General features: G+C 42.4%; 1 protein-coding gene across 7 annotated transcripts in view; it reads right to left on the bottom strand.

Annotated features, from left to right (window-relative positions):
• Nucleotides 1–147: 147 nt before the first annotated feature.
• The window catches only part of EFCAB5 (EF-hand calcium binding domain 5), a 36,728-nt gene continuing 20,137 nt past the window's right edge, over nucleotides 148–16,738 (bottom strand). For 5 of the 7 annotated variants that reach the window (XM_032707675.1, XM_032707672.1, XM_032707676.1 and 2 more), the window contains 13 exons: nucleotides 14,418–14,517; nucleotides 13,165–13,719; nucleotides 11,859–12,073; nucleotides 10,520–10,676; nucleotides 8,176–8,465; nucleotides 7,175–7,347; nucleotides 6,206–6,434; nucleotides 5,366–5,518; nucleotides 4,111–4,202; nucleotides 3,084–3,337; nucleotides 2,307–2,536; nucleotides 2,022–2,115; nucleotides 148–565 (listed from right to left, as the gene is read on the bottom strand). In XM_032707675.1, coding sequence (XP_032563566.1) covers nucleotides 438–565; nucleotides 2,022–2,115; nucleotides 2,307–2,536; nucleotides 3,084–3,337; nucleotides 4,111–4,202; nucleotides 5,366–5,518; nucleotides 6,206–6,434; nucleotides 7,175–7,347; nucleotides 8,176–8,465; nucleotides 10,520–10,676; nucleotides 11,859–12,073; nucleotides 13,165–13,719; nucleotides 14,418–14,517 — 2,670 coding nt within the window. In that variant the 3' untranslated portion in view covers nucleotides 148–437. Of the gene's footprint in view, nucleotides 566–2,021; nucleotides 2,116–2,306; nucleotides 2,537–3,083; nucleotides 3,338–4,110; nucleotides 4,203–5,365; nucleotides 5,519–6,205; nucleotides 6,435–7,174; nucleotides 7,348–8,175; nucleotides 8,466–10,519; nucleotides 10,677–11,858; nucleotides 12,074–13,164; nucleotides 13,720–14,417; nucleotides 14,518–16,738 lie in introns of those variants that run through there. The other 2 variants (XM_032707677.1, XM_032707678.1) reach the window with 2 other exon arrangements.

Here is a 16,738-nt window from a genome sequence, read left to right as displayed (position 1 = left end):
CAGCGTGTTCAGAAGAACGTTACAAAATGCTGATTAATAACTTCTGTTTAAAATTATTCCTAAAAAGTCATTTAAGGTGACTGAATCTTGAAAATTTTTGCTGTATCATTTATGAGCGTTGTAGCTGGGGCGTCATAAAGTCACCACTTAAAAACATCCAAAACTTTATTCAAGCCTTTAAAATTCAGTAGCTATATTAGAAAAATTGTTTCCTTTAACGTTTTTATTGCTTTTTCTTAATAATCCTTAACAGACTTCCTATCATTTAACAAACATCAACCATCTTAATAACAAATACTTAGTGGCTATGCATAAAAAAATAGAAAAACAACAGTTAATTTAAATTTTAAAATTTGTGAAATACTAGAATCACAAGGGTTAGACGAGGAATTAAGAGATTTAATTGGAGGCACACAACAACTGGATGCCAAAAGGAACTAAGGATGGGGTTTTTCACTGTGTTGGCTCCCTGTGATCTCTGCAAGTGCCAGGCAGGTGTGAACCCAGTGGTACAGGAACTCGGCTGGAGCACAGCCCTGCTGCCACACCGCCGCTCGAGGGACACCTGCAACAAAAAAAGAGCTGTAACTACAAGAGGGAAAGTCAAAACCATGAGCAGTGTTGCCACAAAATCAAAGAGAGGTCATCCCATCAGCAGTGCTTTCCCTGAGTCCAGTAATTCCACCCTGCAGGATGGTGATGCTTTGAAAGGCACTGAACATTATCGTGACAGTGACCTGTCAGTGCTGACTTTTTATTATAATTCATCCTGTATTGTGGTAGGTCCCCTATTGTACAAAGTGCTCTGCTATATTTTAATGCTAAAATTTGATAATCAAAAATACAATGAGAAAAGTGCTTTTTTTAATCCAAGTTCAGATTTGTTTTAAGAGTAATATCATTCAAAGCTTTTACTAAGTGCTATTAAAAGTTACCACATAATCATGCCGTAAAGGTTGCTCTGTCCGTAGAATAGAGGTTGTTTTGTGCTCTGTTCTATATTACAGCACAAACATATGGAACATATGTGTATTACCTGATGTTCATTTTAAAGGAATTCCTGTAACTGTGAGTTATACCTGCATTTCATTCTGGGAAACCAACCTTTCCTAGCATACCAGCAATTGGCCAAAGCTGTATTCTTTAATCTAGTTACATCTTTGTCCATAGCTGTAGGAACATCAGATGCTGTAGGCCTGCCTTGTTCTTTCCAGTGAATTAGTTTAATATATATGAGGAGAACACATGAAAAGGAGCCATGACAGCCTCAAGTGTTTACTCTTTATCAGCAGGCAAGGTACTGTTGATAAATATCTCCAGCTAAATTAATAACTCTTGTCCAGGTTTGTTTTTTAACAGGCCTCTCAGATCATCAAGGGAGAGATCTCAACAAGAACAAGTAATTTCTCTTGCAGAGATATTGCAAATAATAATAATAATAATAGCCTCTTGAGTGCCCTGGCACCAAAAAAGCCTATGTTTATTAAAGGAGAGAAAGACAGACTGAAAACCAGCTCCTGTTTGTGGCCAGTGAGTACATTAAGCTCTTGGCAGATGGTGTTTACAAAGAGGAGGGCTCACGCTGTCCTCCCACAGTCATGTTCCTGTTTGGAGCTGGGTCAGTCCCTAGGGCAGGGCACAGAGGTCTGAAGTAGATTTGCTTGCCAAAAGAACCATCATTCATTCTTCATATGTCTTCACATATTACTTGCCAAAAGAACTCTCATTCTTCATATGTTTATCTGGAGGTGTACAATGAGATCACTTGTTCTGGAAGCTTTCAAAGCTGATCTGCTCCCCTTTCTTTCAGGCCGTGAATTTTGAGTCTAAATTTAACAGGTTGACTTCTAGTGACCAAAAAAGATTGCAGATATTTAGGAACCTTTATCTGTTGTTTAATCTCTTGTGAAATCAAAGTTAATTTGTGAAGTAAGGACCTTAAAAGTACTCAGCTGAAGGTGGCCACTGACACTGTTTCTGGGCTGTGCCTGGGAACCTCACAAGGAGTTTATGATATTTACCAGTGATGCAGTCCAGCAGCTCTGCTTGAATTTGCACAGATGCAGCAGTTGGATCAAAGCAATAAATCTCCTGAATCAAATTGTCATCAAGTTTCTGCAATGCAAAGAACAGAAAGAGTCGGGTCGTGATGAAAAGGTTACAGAATCAAAGATGGCAGAGAGAAGCATACAGGAAATCTATAGGTAATTAATTATTTCACTGCCAATTCCCCCTTGGCAAATTCCACTGAGTCTTCTTGAGGGAGTAATAATAGAAAACAAACTCTCAGCAATTTGAAGTCTCACCAGTTTACACTGACTCCAGTTCTCGATCTCCTCTGAGCCCTTCCAGTCTGGATGCAGAAGCAACAGCACAGCCTTAATTATGCCGTGTAGCAGAGCTGGGGGTTCTGCACAGCTCTTTACTCCAGCAAAGCTCTCAGCACCGAGTTTCCGGACACACTCACGCAGGTCCTGCAGCATGAACCACTGGAACAGAAACCCTGGGTGCCTCACGTTTGCCACCTGTTCTGCCTCTGCAGTCAAAAACAACCCCCCAAGAAGTTGCTCAGAAACATCTGCTACTCAAGACTTACATTATTAACTGATGGGCTCTGCCCTCTTTGTGATTAACTCTTTGCCTCCTTGAGTGATTTGTTTACAGCCCAAGTATCCTACCAAGCTTTAAAAATGGATATGTGCTTGAGAAGGGGACAACACAGGGGAAGCAGAGGTCCTGAGACCATGAAGGGTTCAGGCCTGCAGACAATTCTGTGACATTCAAATTCTTTTGCTCTTAGAGCAGTTCTGAGGAGGACACGCTAGATCCCTGAGGGTGACAAGGCACCTTGCTTCACACCTCTGATTTGAGCACAAAGTACCCTGTGAACCAGAGTTAAAATCTAACCATTCTGTTTAACTGTGCTCCACTATGCTCTTAGGCTTACTCAGAAGTTGTTTACATATACCAAAGACTTGTATTTGTCTTTCCATACTTGTAGGAAAGATACCTTAGATGTGATTTTACTGAGATTCCTAATTTCACTCCTAAAAAACCCTATCTTGTCTCTGTATGCACAATACCCAGCTCATAGGTTGGTTCTGTTTCCTCTAGAGACCTCCACAGGATCTCCAAGCAGGCAACTTGGACCATCTTTAGCATTTTCTGCAGGTCTTTCTGTTCCTGAGGTGGTAATTTCTTGTGGTGTCCAATGCTGATATCAAATATGCCAAGAGCTTGTCTTGACAGGTCATGGAGAGGTACTGCAATGTGCTGTTCTCCACGGACAGGAGTGAGAGCGGCCTCTAAACTGTCTGTGCACCTAAACAGGTAATCCCTGAAATAAAATGTACTAGATTTTATCATTCTGGTTTCTTTTGGTAATTTACTTAGCATATTTTAATAAGATGCCATTCATCTCTCACTGTTATGGGTATTACATTACTAAATCACAGTTTATTTCCTTGAGCTGAAATATGCACAGCTCTAAGTATCATTCCAGCCATGTACACAAAGGAGAAAATAGCACTGGGAACACATATTGCTTAGCCAAGGTGACTGCTGAAAATCCTAAATATTTAACAAACCTTGCTTTAAAAACAGTTTTCTGTTTATAAATGCAGTGACATATAAATCTATGGAGTTTTATAAAAAGTAAAAACAGCTGCTGGAACAGCAAATAGCTGTTCAAGCAACTTTGACCACAGGGATGATATGCTTGAAAGACAAGTCTGTGAGGATCTTGACAGTGGAAGGAAACAGCCAGCTGAAGGAAATGAGACTAATGTGGCCAGGAAAGGGGACAGATTAATCTAAAGAGCAAAATGGTTCAGTGTAGGCTTTAATCCTGCAAACCTTGGCAGCTCAGCTACTAAGTATTAAATCAGAAGTTGTTTTTGGAAGCCTAAACTCAAAGAGAAAATACCCCTCACCCCTTCACAGTTCAGTGTCACGTGCATACGCACCAGGAGCCTTGATAGAGACAGAGCTACAGCCAGACACTGTCACAGGGTTGCACTGCCAGGGGCTTTGTGTAACATGGATCATGCCTGATGTAGGCTGAGTCTAAGAGCAGAGGGGACTATTCCAGCTCTGGCCACTGGAGCCTACCTTAGCAGGTTTTCTTCTCTGGGGAGAAGAGCAGGAGAGCTATGGATTTCTTTTTGTCCTGTGTTATCTGAAGTGATCATCTTGCACAGAGCCTGCCAGAGAGAAGAGAGAGGTTTAGCTGCATCCGAGAAAGGAACAGATATTTTGAAGTTTGGAGGGAGAGGAAATGGCTTATTTCTTATAGGAAACTCCTATGTACGTTCAAGGGGTGGTTTAAAGACATCTCCCAACAATGCTTGGTTTTATTCCCACACTGTATCACTCAAGATACATGAAGAATGTGCCCTGAACCTCCCTCAGCCAGACTATTTAATCCACCCCCAGGCTCCACACTGAGGAACACCCACAGACCCAGAGGCTTCCATTCTTTTTCCCATCCTTTCTCATGTCATGTTTGTGTCAGTGTGCCTTGGCACGTGAAAAGCACAGAGGGGAGTGAGTGACCTGGCTATCAAGAAGCTAACAAGGGAACAGTGCCGAGCCTGGAATGACAACAGAACACTGCCAACATAAACCATGCTTATCAGAGGAAGCAGCTGAATTATGGCTACAGCAGATGTCATACAGACTTTGGGATGACATGGGATCGGTCCTAAATATTGCATACACTTTTCATCTTCTTAACTCGCTGGTACATGAAGTGACAAGCTTCCCAGGGCCCGAGTGCCTGCTGAACAACTGGAATCTGACCTGCATGGAGTGGGGGCTGCCTTTACAAGCTGCCTAATTGGGAAACAGCCACTTCCTGAGCTGTATTTACATCTTGGCTGCTGACATTAGTTCAGAACAAAGAGCTAATACATTAGCTGAAACGTTCTTTTTTCCCTATAAAGTACCATAACTTTGACATGCAGAGAATCTCCACAGAAGAGCATCTCCCTTTGTGGAGGTTCCAGACAGCAAAGCTATGGATGGATGGATGGGTGTGGGGTTTTGCTCTATTGGTTGCTATGCAGCAGTGAGCACTGAAGTAGGAGAATATTCCCTTTTCCCATGGAGAAGGGTCTATACTAGCACTGCTCTTGAATTGTTTAACATGGGAAGATGGAAAGAATGAAGAGGGATCTCCTTTACAGAGGGAAACTTCCTTCTCTACCTTTGTAGCCCGTTTGTTGCATGGGCAGGCACAAGAATCTTGGGCAGGCTTCAGTTTTAACAATAAAACCATTGGGAAGACACAGGCACTAGAGCTGGCACATCTTCCCTAAAGCAGCCTTTCAGCCCCTGACAATTACAGACCTTTTCCCTGCAGTACCTTGTCTTTGGCAGGCTCCACCAGGTACATTGTGACGGTGTGGATGCTGGGTGTCCTGGGATACAACCAGCCCAGAGCATAAACAGCCATTTGTAGGACATGTTCCCGTGTGCAGATATGGTGGTAGGCTTTGCTGAATGCATGGGAAACTCCCTGTGAAAGCAGAATCCTCCAAATGAGCCAGACAATTCCACAAGATTTGGGGGAAAAAAGCGGGGGAAGTGTTCATGAAGCAAAATGGTTGTAAGAAGTTACTTTAATCAGAACTCGTAGAGCTGAAAAGCGACTGTGTCCCTTATCAAATAATGCTCTAAAGTTCCCCATTACCAGGTCACAGCCAAGTCCTAAACTAGATTAGCTGGTTTTAAGTGGAAACAGCCAAATGGACTGGTAAGGCTGGCTTGCTGCGCTCCCTGCTGTCCAGATGAGGCACCCACACTGAGGCTGATTCCAAAGAGCATCCCAAAGAAATCCGGGCTGCTGTTGTTTACTGTTATTCCACCACGTAAAAAGTAAAGTTTCATGCCACTTTATGGAAATGAACACAAAAACGAGGTCGAGAGCTTCAAGAAATAAAAGCTGCTACCTTTGGGCTTTGCACAAAAAGGACAATTAATTTATGGTTAGGAGAAGATTAAATAAATTCCTGATGAAGTGATACCTCAGTTTCAGGTAAGACACTATTAAGGTATCCTGCCCACACCACTTTCCCCCTATACTGCAGAAAGGGACCAATAGATCTTTTCTTAGTTGTACATCTTATGTTTACTCAGAACAAACATGTAAAAATCACACGTTTTTGCAGATTGGACCAAGAAACTGCTTTCTGATGGCGCCCACCTGGTAGAAAATGATCTCATGGGTCAGAAAGATGGTTTTCTCACACTGGTCCCGAAGAGTGTCAAGTCCTAGAATGCCAAAGACTCTCCAGCGAGCATCATACAAGGGCAGCACCAGGAGGGAACCTTTCCTCTCCTCCACTGGGCGCTCAGAGTTCCAGAAATGGATATTTCCATGGAGCTGAACTCTTGGGACATGGATTGGCTTTCCTTCATCAACAGCTGCAAAGCTGAAAAATAAATTTATGAGGAGGTTTGTTGGGAGGAGCAGAAAGCCTCTTGTGAAACAGTAAATACTGCAGAGCTTTGATCTCTCCCTGCTTTTCGGCATCAGAGGAGGAAGGTGTGAGCTCTGCACTCTGACCACACCCAACAATACCACATTTACCACTTGTATCCCAAAGATAGTGGTAATAAACAAGTCACTCTTCATCCTTAGGACATTTTAAAACATCAGCTAATGAATGGAATGAAAAGGAACACAGAGGCAAGCAGCAGTTACATTTAATAGGTTAGAAGCAGCAATATTTAAAGAGCCAAGTATATCTGGCTTTTGGAAATGACAAGTGAAGAGGCATGAAAGCTGTTTATAGCATAAACACTAGGGAGGGAAAAGCATTGTTCTAAAAAAATATCCTGTAGATATAAAATTGTGTATGGGAATTAATTTTTAAAGAAGGAAATGTAGGCCCAATGCCACAGACATTTGCTAAAGGATGAGATTCATTAGACTGTGAGCTAATATCCCCAAGGAAAGGAGTGAAATCCCAAACAGAGCAGTTCTAAGAAGACCGTGCAGAGTATAGGACATTTATAGGATATTGGATCCTTCCACAACAGTCTCTCAGGAGATTTCCTCTCTGGAGTACTCCATGAACCTCAGTTTCCAGTGTATCCCAAACACTGCCCAGTACCCCTACACTCCAGATAGTTTTGAGAAAAAGGAACAGTTTTTTGCAGCTTATCTTACCTTATTCCTTTCATGTGTCTGTGAAGTGTCTGGTTCAGGACATACGGAGCATCGTCCGCAGTACAGGCCACATAGCGCAGGAGAACCTGGCCCTGCTCTGCTGAGAGCTGGCTCTCTTCCAAAAGGGCAATGTAGGCACTGATCTTCTTGTTACCCCCATGGGCTTCTGCATCCTAGCAACCAAATGTTTCCCATTACATTATGGGCATTAGCCACTGACCACTGCACTTATTTCATGTCCTTGCACTTGTCTCTTTTGTGCTGAGATGCTGCTCTGGGTCACTGAGTTTGTGTGTCACACACCCCCAGTGTGACGTGGCTGTGTCTGCCCAGAGCACTCAGTATTTTGATTGGCAAGGAAAATGGATTTCTCGTTTCCTGCTCTTAATGGGGAGAAGTAAATAATATAAAAATAATCCCTAACTATAATCCCTAAGCAAAAGTCCTGTGGATTTCTTCCCTAATAGGAGATTTCTTTGGGAAAAAAACACAAACAAGTGCCAGAGTTGCCACATTTACAAACCTGGACAATACTAGAAGAGTACTTCAGAGAGAAGTTTGGCTTTGAGGGAGGCTTTAATAGTGAGGACAAACAGCTAAAGTTGCAGCTGTAAGTTAAAAATGAAAATATTTCCACTACAAATTAACCATCTTTGTCCCAAACTGACTCTGGTGTGTTTCATTTCAGAAGCTCCAAAACTATAACTATGGATTTCCAGATCTGATCTGAGTCAGTTCTTCCAAAAGTGAGATATAAGTTTCCATGAGATTCCTTCTGTATTGGCATAGCAAGGACAAGAATCCTTGCATTGTTGATCTATCAGTGACTCTTTCTGTGCATAACCACGGGCTCTCCTGAACATCAGCTAAGTACAGGAAAGCACAAGGAAACAGCCTCAGAGCAGCTTCCCAGGCTACCTGCAAGTTCCACTCAATTCCAGGGTTTGGAATCAGTGTCCTGACTGAACACAAGCACCTCTTGTGCTCCTTGGGATGCCCACCTGGGAGATGGCCTTAAACACTGCTTTGTACACCAATTCCATCCTTGCTCCGCCGCTCTCAGCCACTTGCTGGATATCCTGCAGCCATTTCCTCCTGGTTAAGCTTTGCAAGGACTCCCTATGACTTTGCTCCACACTTGTGGTCAGAAATCTCACCAAGTTATCAATAGCTTCATCCTCATTGCCAGTCAACTCAGAAGCAATTAACTCAAGGAAGGTCTGGAATACCTTTGGGGATACCATCTCCACTCTGCTGAGCTGGGGGTATCGGGAGCAAAGGTGTGCCTTTGCTAGTAGAAAAAAAAAACAAAACAGAAAATAAGACAGAGACAATCTAGTTGATTAATCAGTTTTGCAGAATATGAATCAAACCCTAAACTGTCTTTGGGTGGAGTGTTTCTAGTCCATTGTTCTGGGTTTCTTTCAGCTATCTCCTAAATGGAAGTTGTCACAATGACAGGTAATCTCCAGCTTCCACACTGGATTCCTCCTTTCCTCTGGACGCCTGCTTTCCCTCCTAGTGAGAAGGAACCCTGCACAGCACTGGTTTCTACCCAGGTGTTGGTTAAATCAGCGGCCGGTCTGTCCGAGCTGTCCCAGCCCTGCGCAGGCTCTCCCCAGCCCCGGCTCTGGGCTCACGGGGGTGCTCTTGCACAGCCTGAGGAAGGTGCAGGCGCCTGCCTGGCTTCGGGATTCACGGGAGCTCTGTGATTAACGCTTCCATCATTTTTTCTGCATCCTGATTTCAAATCCTGTTGGACCCGAAGATGTCCCTAGTCATGGCAGGGGTTTGGACTAGATGACCTTTGAAGGTCCTTTCCAACCCAAACCATTCTTTCGTTATTATCACCGATTTCAGCTGTAGAAGTAGCAAGTACTAACTGGCCCAGTCGTGGTGGAGCTGCCTGTTAGTGCTGTCTTATCCAGCTCATCATCTAAAGAACATTCAGTATTCTTAATTTAATTTCTGATTTTCTGACAGAACTAGGATGGAGAATTTTTTGATGGTATAAAAATATTTGGATATTAACCTCTTCTTTCTCCTCTCTTTACAGAAAAGATGAAGAAAGAAATATGCATGAAGTTGAATGCAGTATGACCACTTCCTTCACTACCGAGCCACAGCATAATGCATAGTTTTCCCCATTATATCTAATGTTACACTTTTCATTTACAAGGAAATTTAAATAATTCTACTCACTCTTCACTCTATTTCCATCCAGGAGCAGTGCAACATCTGTGAACCCTCCCCCCAGACCTGCTTGTTCCATGTCTTTGAGAGATTAGGTTGAAGCTGCTAGAAATAGTTTTATGTTGCTGCTATTGATTTTGCTATGCTCTCTTTCTATTTATTTGTCCTTTAGTTTATGAGCCCTTCATGGAAGGGACTATGTCCTTCCACATTTCCATAGTCTGTTCTGGCATGCTTTGAATACAAGAGAGCAGTAAAGTGCCAGTTTTCCTGGCTGGACAGACAGTCATCAAACATGACAGGTCGGTGTGCTCCCCACCCCACCAGCTGCCTCCAGTGAGCTAAACGAGAAACAGGTTTTGGTGCTTGCCAAAACAAGCCATTTTTAGTGATCTGCAGCAGAACAAGCAGCATGAAGATGAGCATGGAGATGAAAAAAACAGTCCTCTCCACCCAAGCACACATGCAGACATGTTCTTAATTGCTAACACAGTATTTCAGAACACCTTATACCCACTTGTTAATATGCATGAGGCTGCCAGACAGGTTCAGGTGAACCTGCAGTGCTTCTGTCTGACCCAAGTCTATTTTGTCAAGGACCAAATGTGCTAAGTTTATTCAGAGAAATGAACCAACAGAGAAGCGAGACTTGAAGCTGCTAATTCATGAGAGCTGTGTGACAGTGTGGATTACTATGAGCTATTTGAGACTCATGAGGAAAGCTGTTCTCTCCTATGAGGTACATTCCTGCAGCAAGCACAGGAAAATGTATCTATTAAAAATAGCTGGATAACACAGATGGATTAGACTAAAAGTGCAAACGTGTCCTCAGGCTTTACGTGTGTTTTTTCACTGCCATATCACATATATACATTGCACGTTACAGCTGAAATAAGTGTTCAACACATCCCAATGTCATGAAAGCACTGAGCTACTTCTCTGCCTGGGAGTCTTGCACAGAAGGAGGAGATGGATCTGTGCATTAAAAAGCAGGGCTGGGTAACTGTTCCTTTTCATTTTACAGCTCATACCATGTATGCTTACGACTGCTTGCAAAACCAAACTGGTGCTTGCCAACAACCTCACTAGCACCGTCATTGAATGGTTGAAGGTCTACTGGGTTGTTCTCCCAGAGCAGAGCTGTCTCCTTACCCTTCATCAAGGCCTCTTTTTTCATGCCTCCCATGAATTTGCTCAGAACAGCATCCACCTCTTCCAGGTCCAGAAACCCATGTCCATTGCTGTCCCACTTTTCAAAAAGTGCCTCCAAAAGCAGTTTCCGTTGGGCCGCCCGAGCCATGTGGTGAACCTGCAACAGAGGAACAGCTGGTCTTGGGTAACTCCTGGGTAACTCCTGGGCACTGATGCTGGGTGTCTACACAGTGTGGGCACTGCAGTGCTGTGCCACTCACAGCATTCCTATGGGCCAGGCCAAATCTGTACATACACGGCTCAGGCCTGCAGATGAATCATTAAACCTGGGAGATACTTAGAAACACTAAACACAGGTGACAGTTCAGTTTACCAGGCTGGACCAGCACTGCAGAGAGTTATTTCACAGGGAACAAATGAAGCCTGTGCTGGATTTAAGGTAAGGTCAACTGAGGTAAATGCAAGTTTCCCAGAATACAAATGTCTCCCTAGCAAGAACTAACCACAGCCTTGTCAGTGACACCCAGAGATGTGACAGTTTGTATTTCTGTACATTGTTATTTTGCTGGTGCTGCCCTGAAGTATGTGGGCTACAAGCAAATGCATGTACCATTTGTCCTCTAAACTCAGCACAGAGAGATAACTGGCTGGAGTGTGCTGTGTTCAGTGAGGACTGGAGAGCCGTCAGATCCAATATCTCTTTCAAATTAGGTCAGCAGCACAGAGGGAAACCAGAAAGAGGTCTGAGGAAAACACAGCTAGAAAGACCCACAGAGAGACACACAACAGACCTGAAGTGATATGGGGCACCCTGATGCTGTGCAGGAGGAAGGGGAATTTTTTTTTCAATGCATGGCAAGAGCACCTTGTAACTTAAGCACAGAGAAGCATATGCACACTAACATCCAGCCATGCACATAGCAGACCCAAACACACTTGTTTTAAAATCCTCCCCAAACATTCACAACCTCCTGTGTACATGCCAGTGCAGTAGGTCAGAGATCAGGTTCTTGGCTATTATAAAGGTGAATAAGCAGAATGGAATGTTTTGGGCTCTTTCACAATTAACTATCAACTGTTGTCTCACTGAGTCCGGCTCTAGGACAGACAGACAGCCTCTTACAGGATGAGTCTGTCATCACTTCCAGAGCTGAGGGCTAAGGAGGGAGCATCTGTATGAAAACAAAGGGGTCAAAGGTTTCCTGAAGAAATAGGGGATACAAGACTGCAAGCAGAGAGCTCTGCCAGTGTGAGATTAACAGTTGACTTTGTAAGTGTCTGTAGGCATTTGCTTGTTTTTTGTTTGGACACGGGATCAGCAAAACTTATCAATATTTACTTTTTCTAGTTGTTCCATTTTTTCCTCTTCTGTCTGCTTGTACTCTTCTTTGATAAATGCAATAAGCCTCTTCACAGTAGGCAGAGAACTGTCTTGACCAACAAATGTCTCCATGAGCTGTACAAACTGTGGCTGGGTGAGGCAGCTTGCACCAAAGGAACTCTGAGTACAAGAAGCCCGATGGTTCTGAATCTGTGCCATGCTGGGACCTGAGTCTGAAAGGCAGAAAGCACAGTGTGTCACAGAAAGCCAAACGCTGCCCTAAAGCCAGGCACGTGGCAGCTATCAACTCACTCCTCAATCCTGCACTTCCTATCCAGGGAAATTACAGCTCAATCCAGACTGACTCCATGCTGAGTAAAGGCCTTAATCTGCTTATACTGTTCTAATAGTAGCTCTTCAGAGCCAGTCTGGCATGGATGCCAATGTACAGCCAGGTCAACCTCTGAACACAGGTGAGCTGAAATTCCTGTTACTCAGCAAGGGGCTGTCTGAGACAAAGATTGTCTGAGGTACTGCATGTCCCAAACAATGCAGGATGTACATCCTGCATAACACTGGAAGTTAACTCAGAAAGCTGTAGGTACCAGTGGGCTGTACCATCAGATTTACAACCCTTTACATAATAAGTCTGTCACTAGATTGCTTGGGCAATGTAGACCCAGTTCTTGCAGTTTTCTAAACTGTGAGACATAAGAGAGTGTTCACAGAGCACTGGCAAGGAGGTTGGTCCTTCTCGGATGTTTAAGAAAGTACCTCTTTGAAACACACAGCTGTCTGATCACAGCCTTCCTGGAACAAGGGCCCTTGTACACAATGAAGTATGATCATCCTTTGGAAACACAGTGAGAGATTAAAATAAAAGGTTTCTGCTATATGATCTCATATCACATCTCCCTATGGGCAATAACAGGCTAAAAATTATTAAAGGCATTTCTAGATTTAACATGCTCAGGTTCCTGTCTTGCTACAGTAATATTACAGAGTGAAACAGAACATAAAGTTTCTCCTTATTATAAAAATGCTGCTGCTTCACAAAGTCCCTACTTGAATTAAAGTGTCTGCTCAGTGCCTTGAATACAGATCACCAGCAAAGTGACTCACCTACCATCCTGTGAGAGGAACAAGCTCTGAAACCTTGGCAGAAAACACCACGCTGAGAAGATATCAAAGCTTATGGTCTTCTCTACTCAGAAAGCACTCACATGGTTTTGAAATGGATTTAAAATAGCCTATAGTTAAACTAGTCCAAATATATACATTGAAAAAGATTAAGGTCTGCCAGAATAAAGGAAAATATCTTTACCCTGCTCATGCAGAAGGTTGTCATCCTGCAGCCTTGTCTCAGAGCTTGTCTGTTGGTCAAACTGGCTGCTGTGCTGCCTTGAAAAACTCCCCTTTCCTGCAGGGGTTTCTTCCACAGCCTCTGCAGCTGGAGCATCCTGTTCTGAGCCAGTGACATCCATGTCTGCCACATCTGTGTCTCCTTCACTTTTTGTTTCTGTCTCAGGCTCTCTACCCAGGCTGGATTCCTCTTCCTCCACCTGTTTTTCAGATCCAGGTTCTCCATCCCTACTGAGATTGTATCCATCAGAGGCTGATCCTGGGAAAGCTTCATCCTGTCTCTCTGCACTTTCAGGCTCAGCTTCCTTCTCAGTCTTGATGTCTTCCTGGGAGCTAGGTTCCTCACTGTGTGTGGCATCTCCATCCAAATCACCAGCCTCAAATCCAGAGCCTTTCACCTCTGACACAGCATCCTCACCTTCCTTGCTCACTTCAGCATCACTCGGCTCTGCTGCTTGGTCACCAAGGCCTCCCCATAAATCCACAAGATCAATCTCTTGCAACTTAATTATTGGCCCTAGAATAGAAAAAAATATGGGTAAGTTGATAGTTTGCATTGGTTTTGTGTTCTCTAGTATTGCACAAGAAAATTGAAACAAGAAAGATACTTCCAAGCAAATACAAACTATCAGAAGGTACCTTCTGCAAACACACATCTCTGAAACACAAAACTTCAGAATAATGTCTTTGCCTGCAGAGATCTGCACTTCTCACTGTTTATTACACCACATTTCTTTTGAAATAAATGTTTCATAATTCTCCCTCTTAAGAAGGAGACCTGTAACTTGCCCTGCATTTGATCTTAGCAGTTAATTAATGTCCAATATGTTTAAAATATTTTACTTTCATGCAGATGATCCCCCGTGTTTTTTCTTTATCTTTCCATGTGCCTGGAGGAACTTTAGTGCAAACACAAAATTAACTTCTAACATTGCCCAGTAAGAGAGAACATTTGTTTCAGGAAAAGTCTCTCTTTAATCCTGAAGTACTTCTGACTTTTGTAGGAAGGAAAACTCTTGGATGCTGAAGCATTTCTGAACGTTGCATCACAGTTTGCAAAACATGTTTGCAAATTATGGCGGGTCACAGCATTCATTTGGGTCCTTTTTTAGGCTCTGTTCACTTCCAGTAACACTTTTAAAACATATATGAACTATCCAGCCCTGTGTGACCTCCTAGTGTTTTAACCACAATCAGAACTTCCCAGGTACTCACATTGTCTGGGGTTCCACAATTCCCTCTTGTCAGCCACGGGGCTTCTGTCATAGAACTCCCTCAGCAGGGCCAGTATTTTTTGTCTATCCAAGACACCAACCTAGACAAAAAGATTATAATTATTGGGTTTTTCCTGTGGTTCTTGGGTCTTACATCAACATTTGCAGCACTACAAAGGCACCATTAGCTAAGAATTACCTGTGACTGAAAATTACCCATTACCAGAACACGACTACAGATTTCAAAGAAGCGAATTTATTTCATAGAGGCAAAAACTTCTTCTCTGGGCTCAGCTGGAACTCCCTCCCCACACATATTACTTTGCAGGCACTTCCTTGACAAATTACAGTTAGATAATTGTAGCTGTTCTGCCAAAGGGGTTCTTCATGTAAAGATCAAAGCTTCAACATTTCATACTCTCAGGACAGATATTGATTGCCTGACAGCACCATGGCAGAATTTTCACCTATTATGGGCTGTATTACCTTAGTGACTGCACACTGTAGTTTGCCTTTATGCCCCATCATCTCCTTTGAAGATTGATGTATTGGCAGCTGCCTGGGAACATAATTAGTCCAAAAATCCGAGCTATTATGACAACCTCCCTAATTTCCTTTAAAAATTCATAGACGTTTGACCACAGAGGTGAGAGAGGCATCAGCAGTTCCAGTGCAGAGGAACGTGCAGAGTTTATTAAGTCCTTGTTGCTCAGAGTGAGTGTACACAGACGATAAACCCAGGAAAAGGCAATGAAATGGGTCATTTCCAATCAGGAAATTGTGGGTTTACAAAAGTAAAGCAAATCTAAGCGATTGCAAGTTTTCCATTTTATGATGAATTCCTGTTGTCATTGTTTAAGTCCTGCCACCTTTGTAATCTCCCTCCCATTAAGTGAAATAAAGTAGTTAATTAGGGAACAGATTTACTTAAGTTCATTATTTGTAGTGAGTAGCTTTCCATCTGAATTATTGATTTCCTTTTCACGTTTTGTTCTTAGATTAAAAACTGCAAAATGGAAAATTCACCAGGCTTTTAATTCCTTGTGAACTTTACCTGCCCTTAGGCTGAAGAAATAAAGGAAGAACTTTGCTGTTCTTTTCTGGAAATGAGCTCCAGATGACTGCATTGTTTATAACCTAAATCTGTAATTAATGGCACCAAAAGTTAGAAACAGAAGGTTTGGAAATAACTGAGAGATACACATCACCTACTGGTGAAGTTAATACTGGAACTAAACAATTACATCACATTTGCTGGTACTGCAGGACCTTCCTCTACAGGGAACTGAAAGTTTATTGCCAATTCTGAAGAAAGGACCTGAACTGAAATGTAAGAAGCCATTGAGTCCAGTTTTTGTGTTCCAGACTCTGCTAATTTCATTCCTGCTGGTAAAAAAATACTGGAAATTAGGGTTGAATTTCAGCCATCAGTGGGTTTGGAACAACAAATGTCATCACAGAATTCTGTCCCTAAACTTACAAGATGTAGGCCCTGATTCCCAGTATCTTCATCTTCCTGACATTAACATACAAATACCTTGCACGCCCCCATGCAAACATTTCTTCATGCTATTTGTCTTTCAATTGAATATATCAGATCTGGTTCTGATCCATTTAGTAGCCATATGAACACAGCACATGTTTTTGAAGACGTTACCAGATCACTGTGGAATATTTGGATTCTCCATGCAGTATTTCCATTACACACACTTAATTTTCCATTCAAATTTTCTCAGCTATTACTTGTCACAATCATCTGCTGGTTGCCTTGAAGTTGGCAGCACTAATGCAAAACTTTATATTATGAAAAAGGGGAATCAATAAATGAAGTATTATTCTTGTTAAGAATATAACAAATATTAAGAAAACTATGAAGTACTATTAAGATGAAAATAAGGATGTTGTCTTGGGATTCAGATGCACTTTTTTGTTATATTAAAATAATACACTTGAAGGATTTAGATAACTCAGATTTTTGAAGAGTTTTTTTGTAATTTGGATCAAATAACTTTATTTTAATATATTGTTTAAAAGAGATATAAAAATAGATAAACCAGCATAAATTACCAAATATGAATTAGGCAATATTTCCTTGTTTTAGCATTCACAATTTATACAGATTTGCCACTCTGTCAGAGGTCCCTGTTATTTCAGGACACTTTTCCTTACAACTCACCCTGGGAGGAAGATGCCACAGTATCTCTATAGAAGAGAGAAGCATTTCAACAGGAAAGCTCCTCTCCCCAGCTGTGCTGTCATTCTGAGTTCCTGTATTTACTAGCAAAGGTGACTTTTCTTTGCAATTCTTGTGTGACTGGGGAG

This window comes from Chiroxiphia lanceolata, chromosome 20 (genome assembly GCF_009829145.1).
Source record: "Chiroxiphia lanceolata isolate bChiLan1 chromosome 20, bChiLan1.pri, whole genome shotgun sequence".
Classification (NCBI taxonomy): domain Eukaryota; kingdom Metazoa; phylum Chordata; class Aves; order Passeriformes; family Pipridae; genus Chiroxiphia; species Chiroxiphia lanceolata.
The sequence above is the reverse complement of the archived record's forward strand: the minus strand, read 5'-3'. Positions and strand labels throughout refer to the sequence as shown.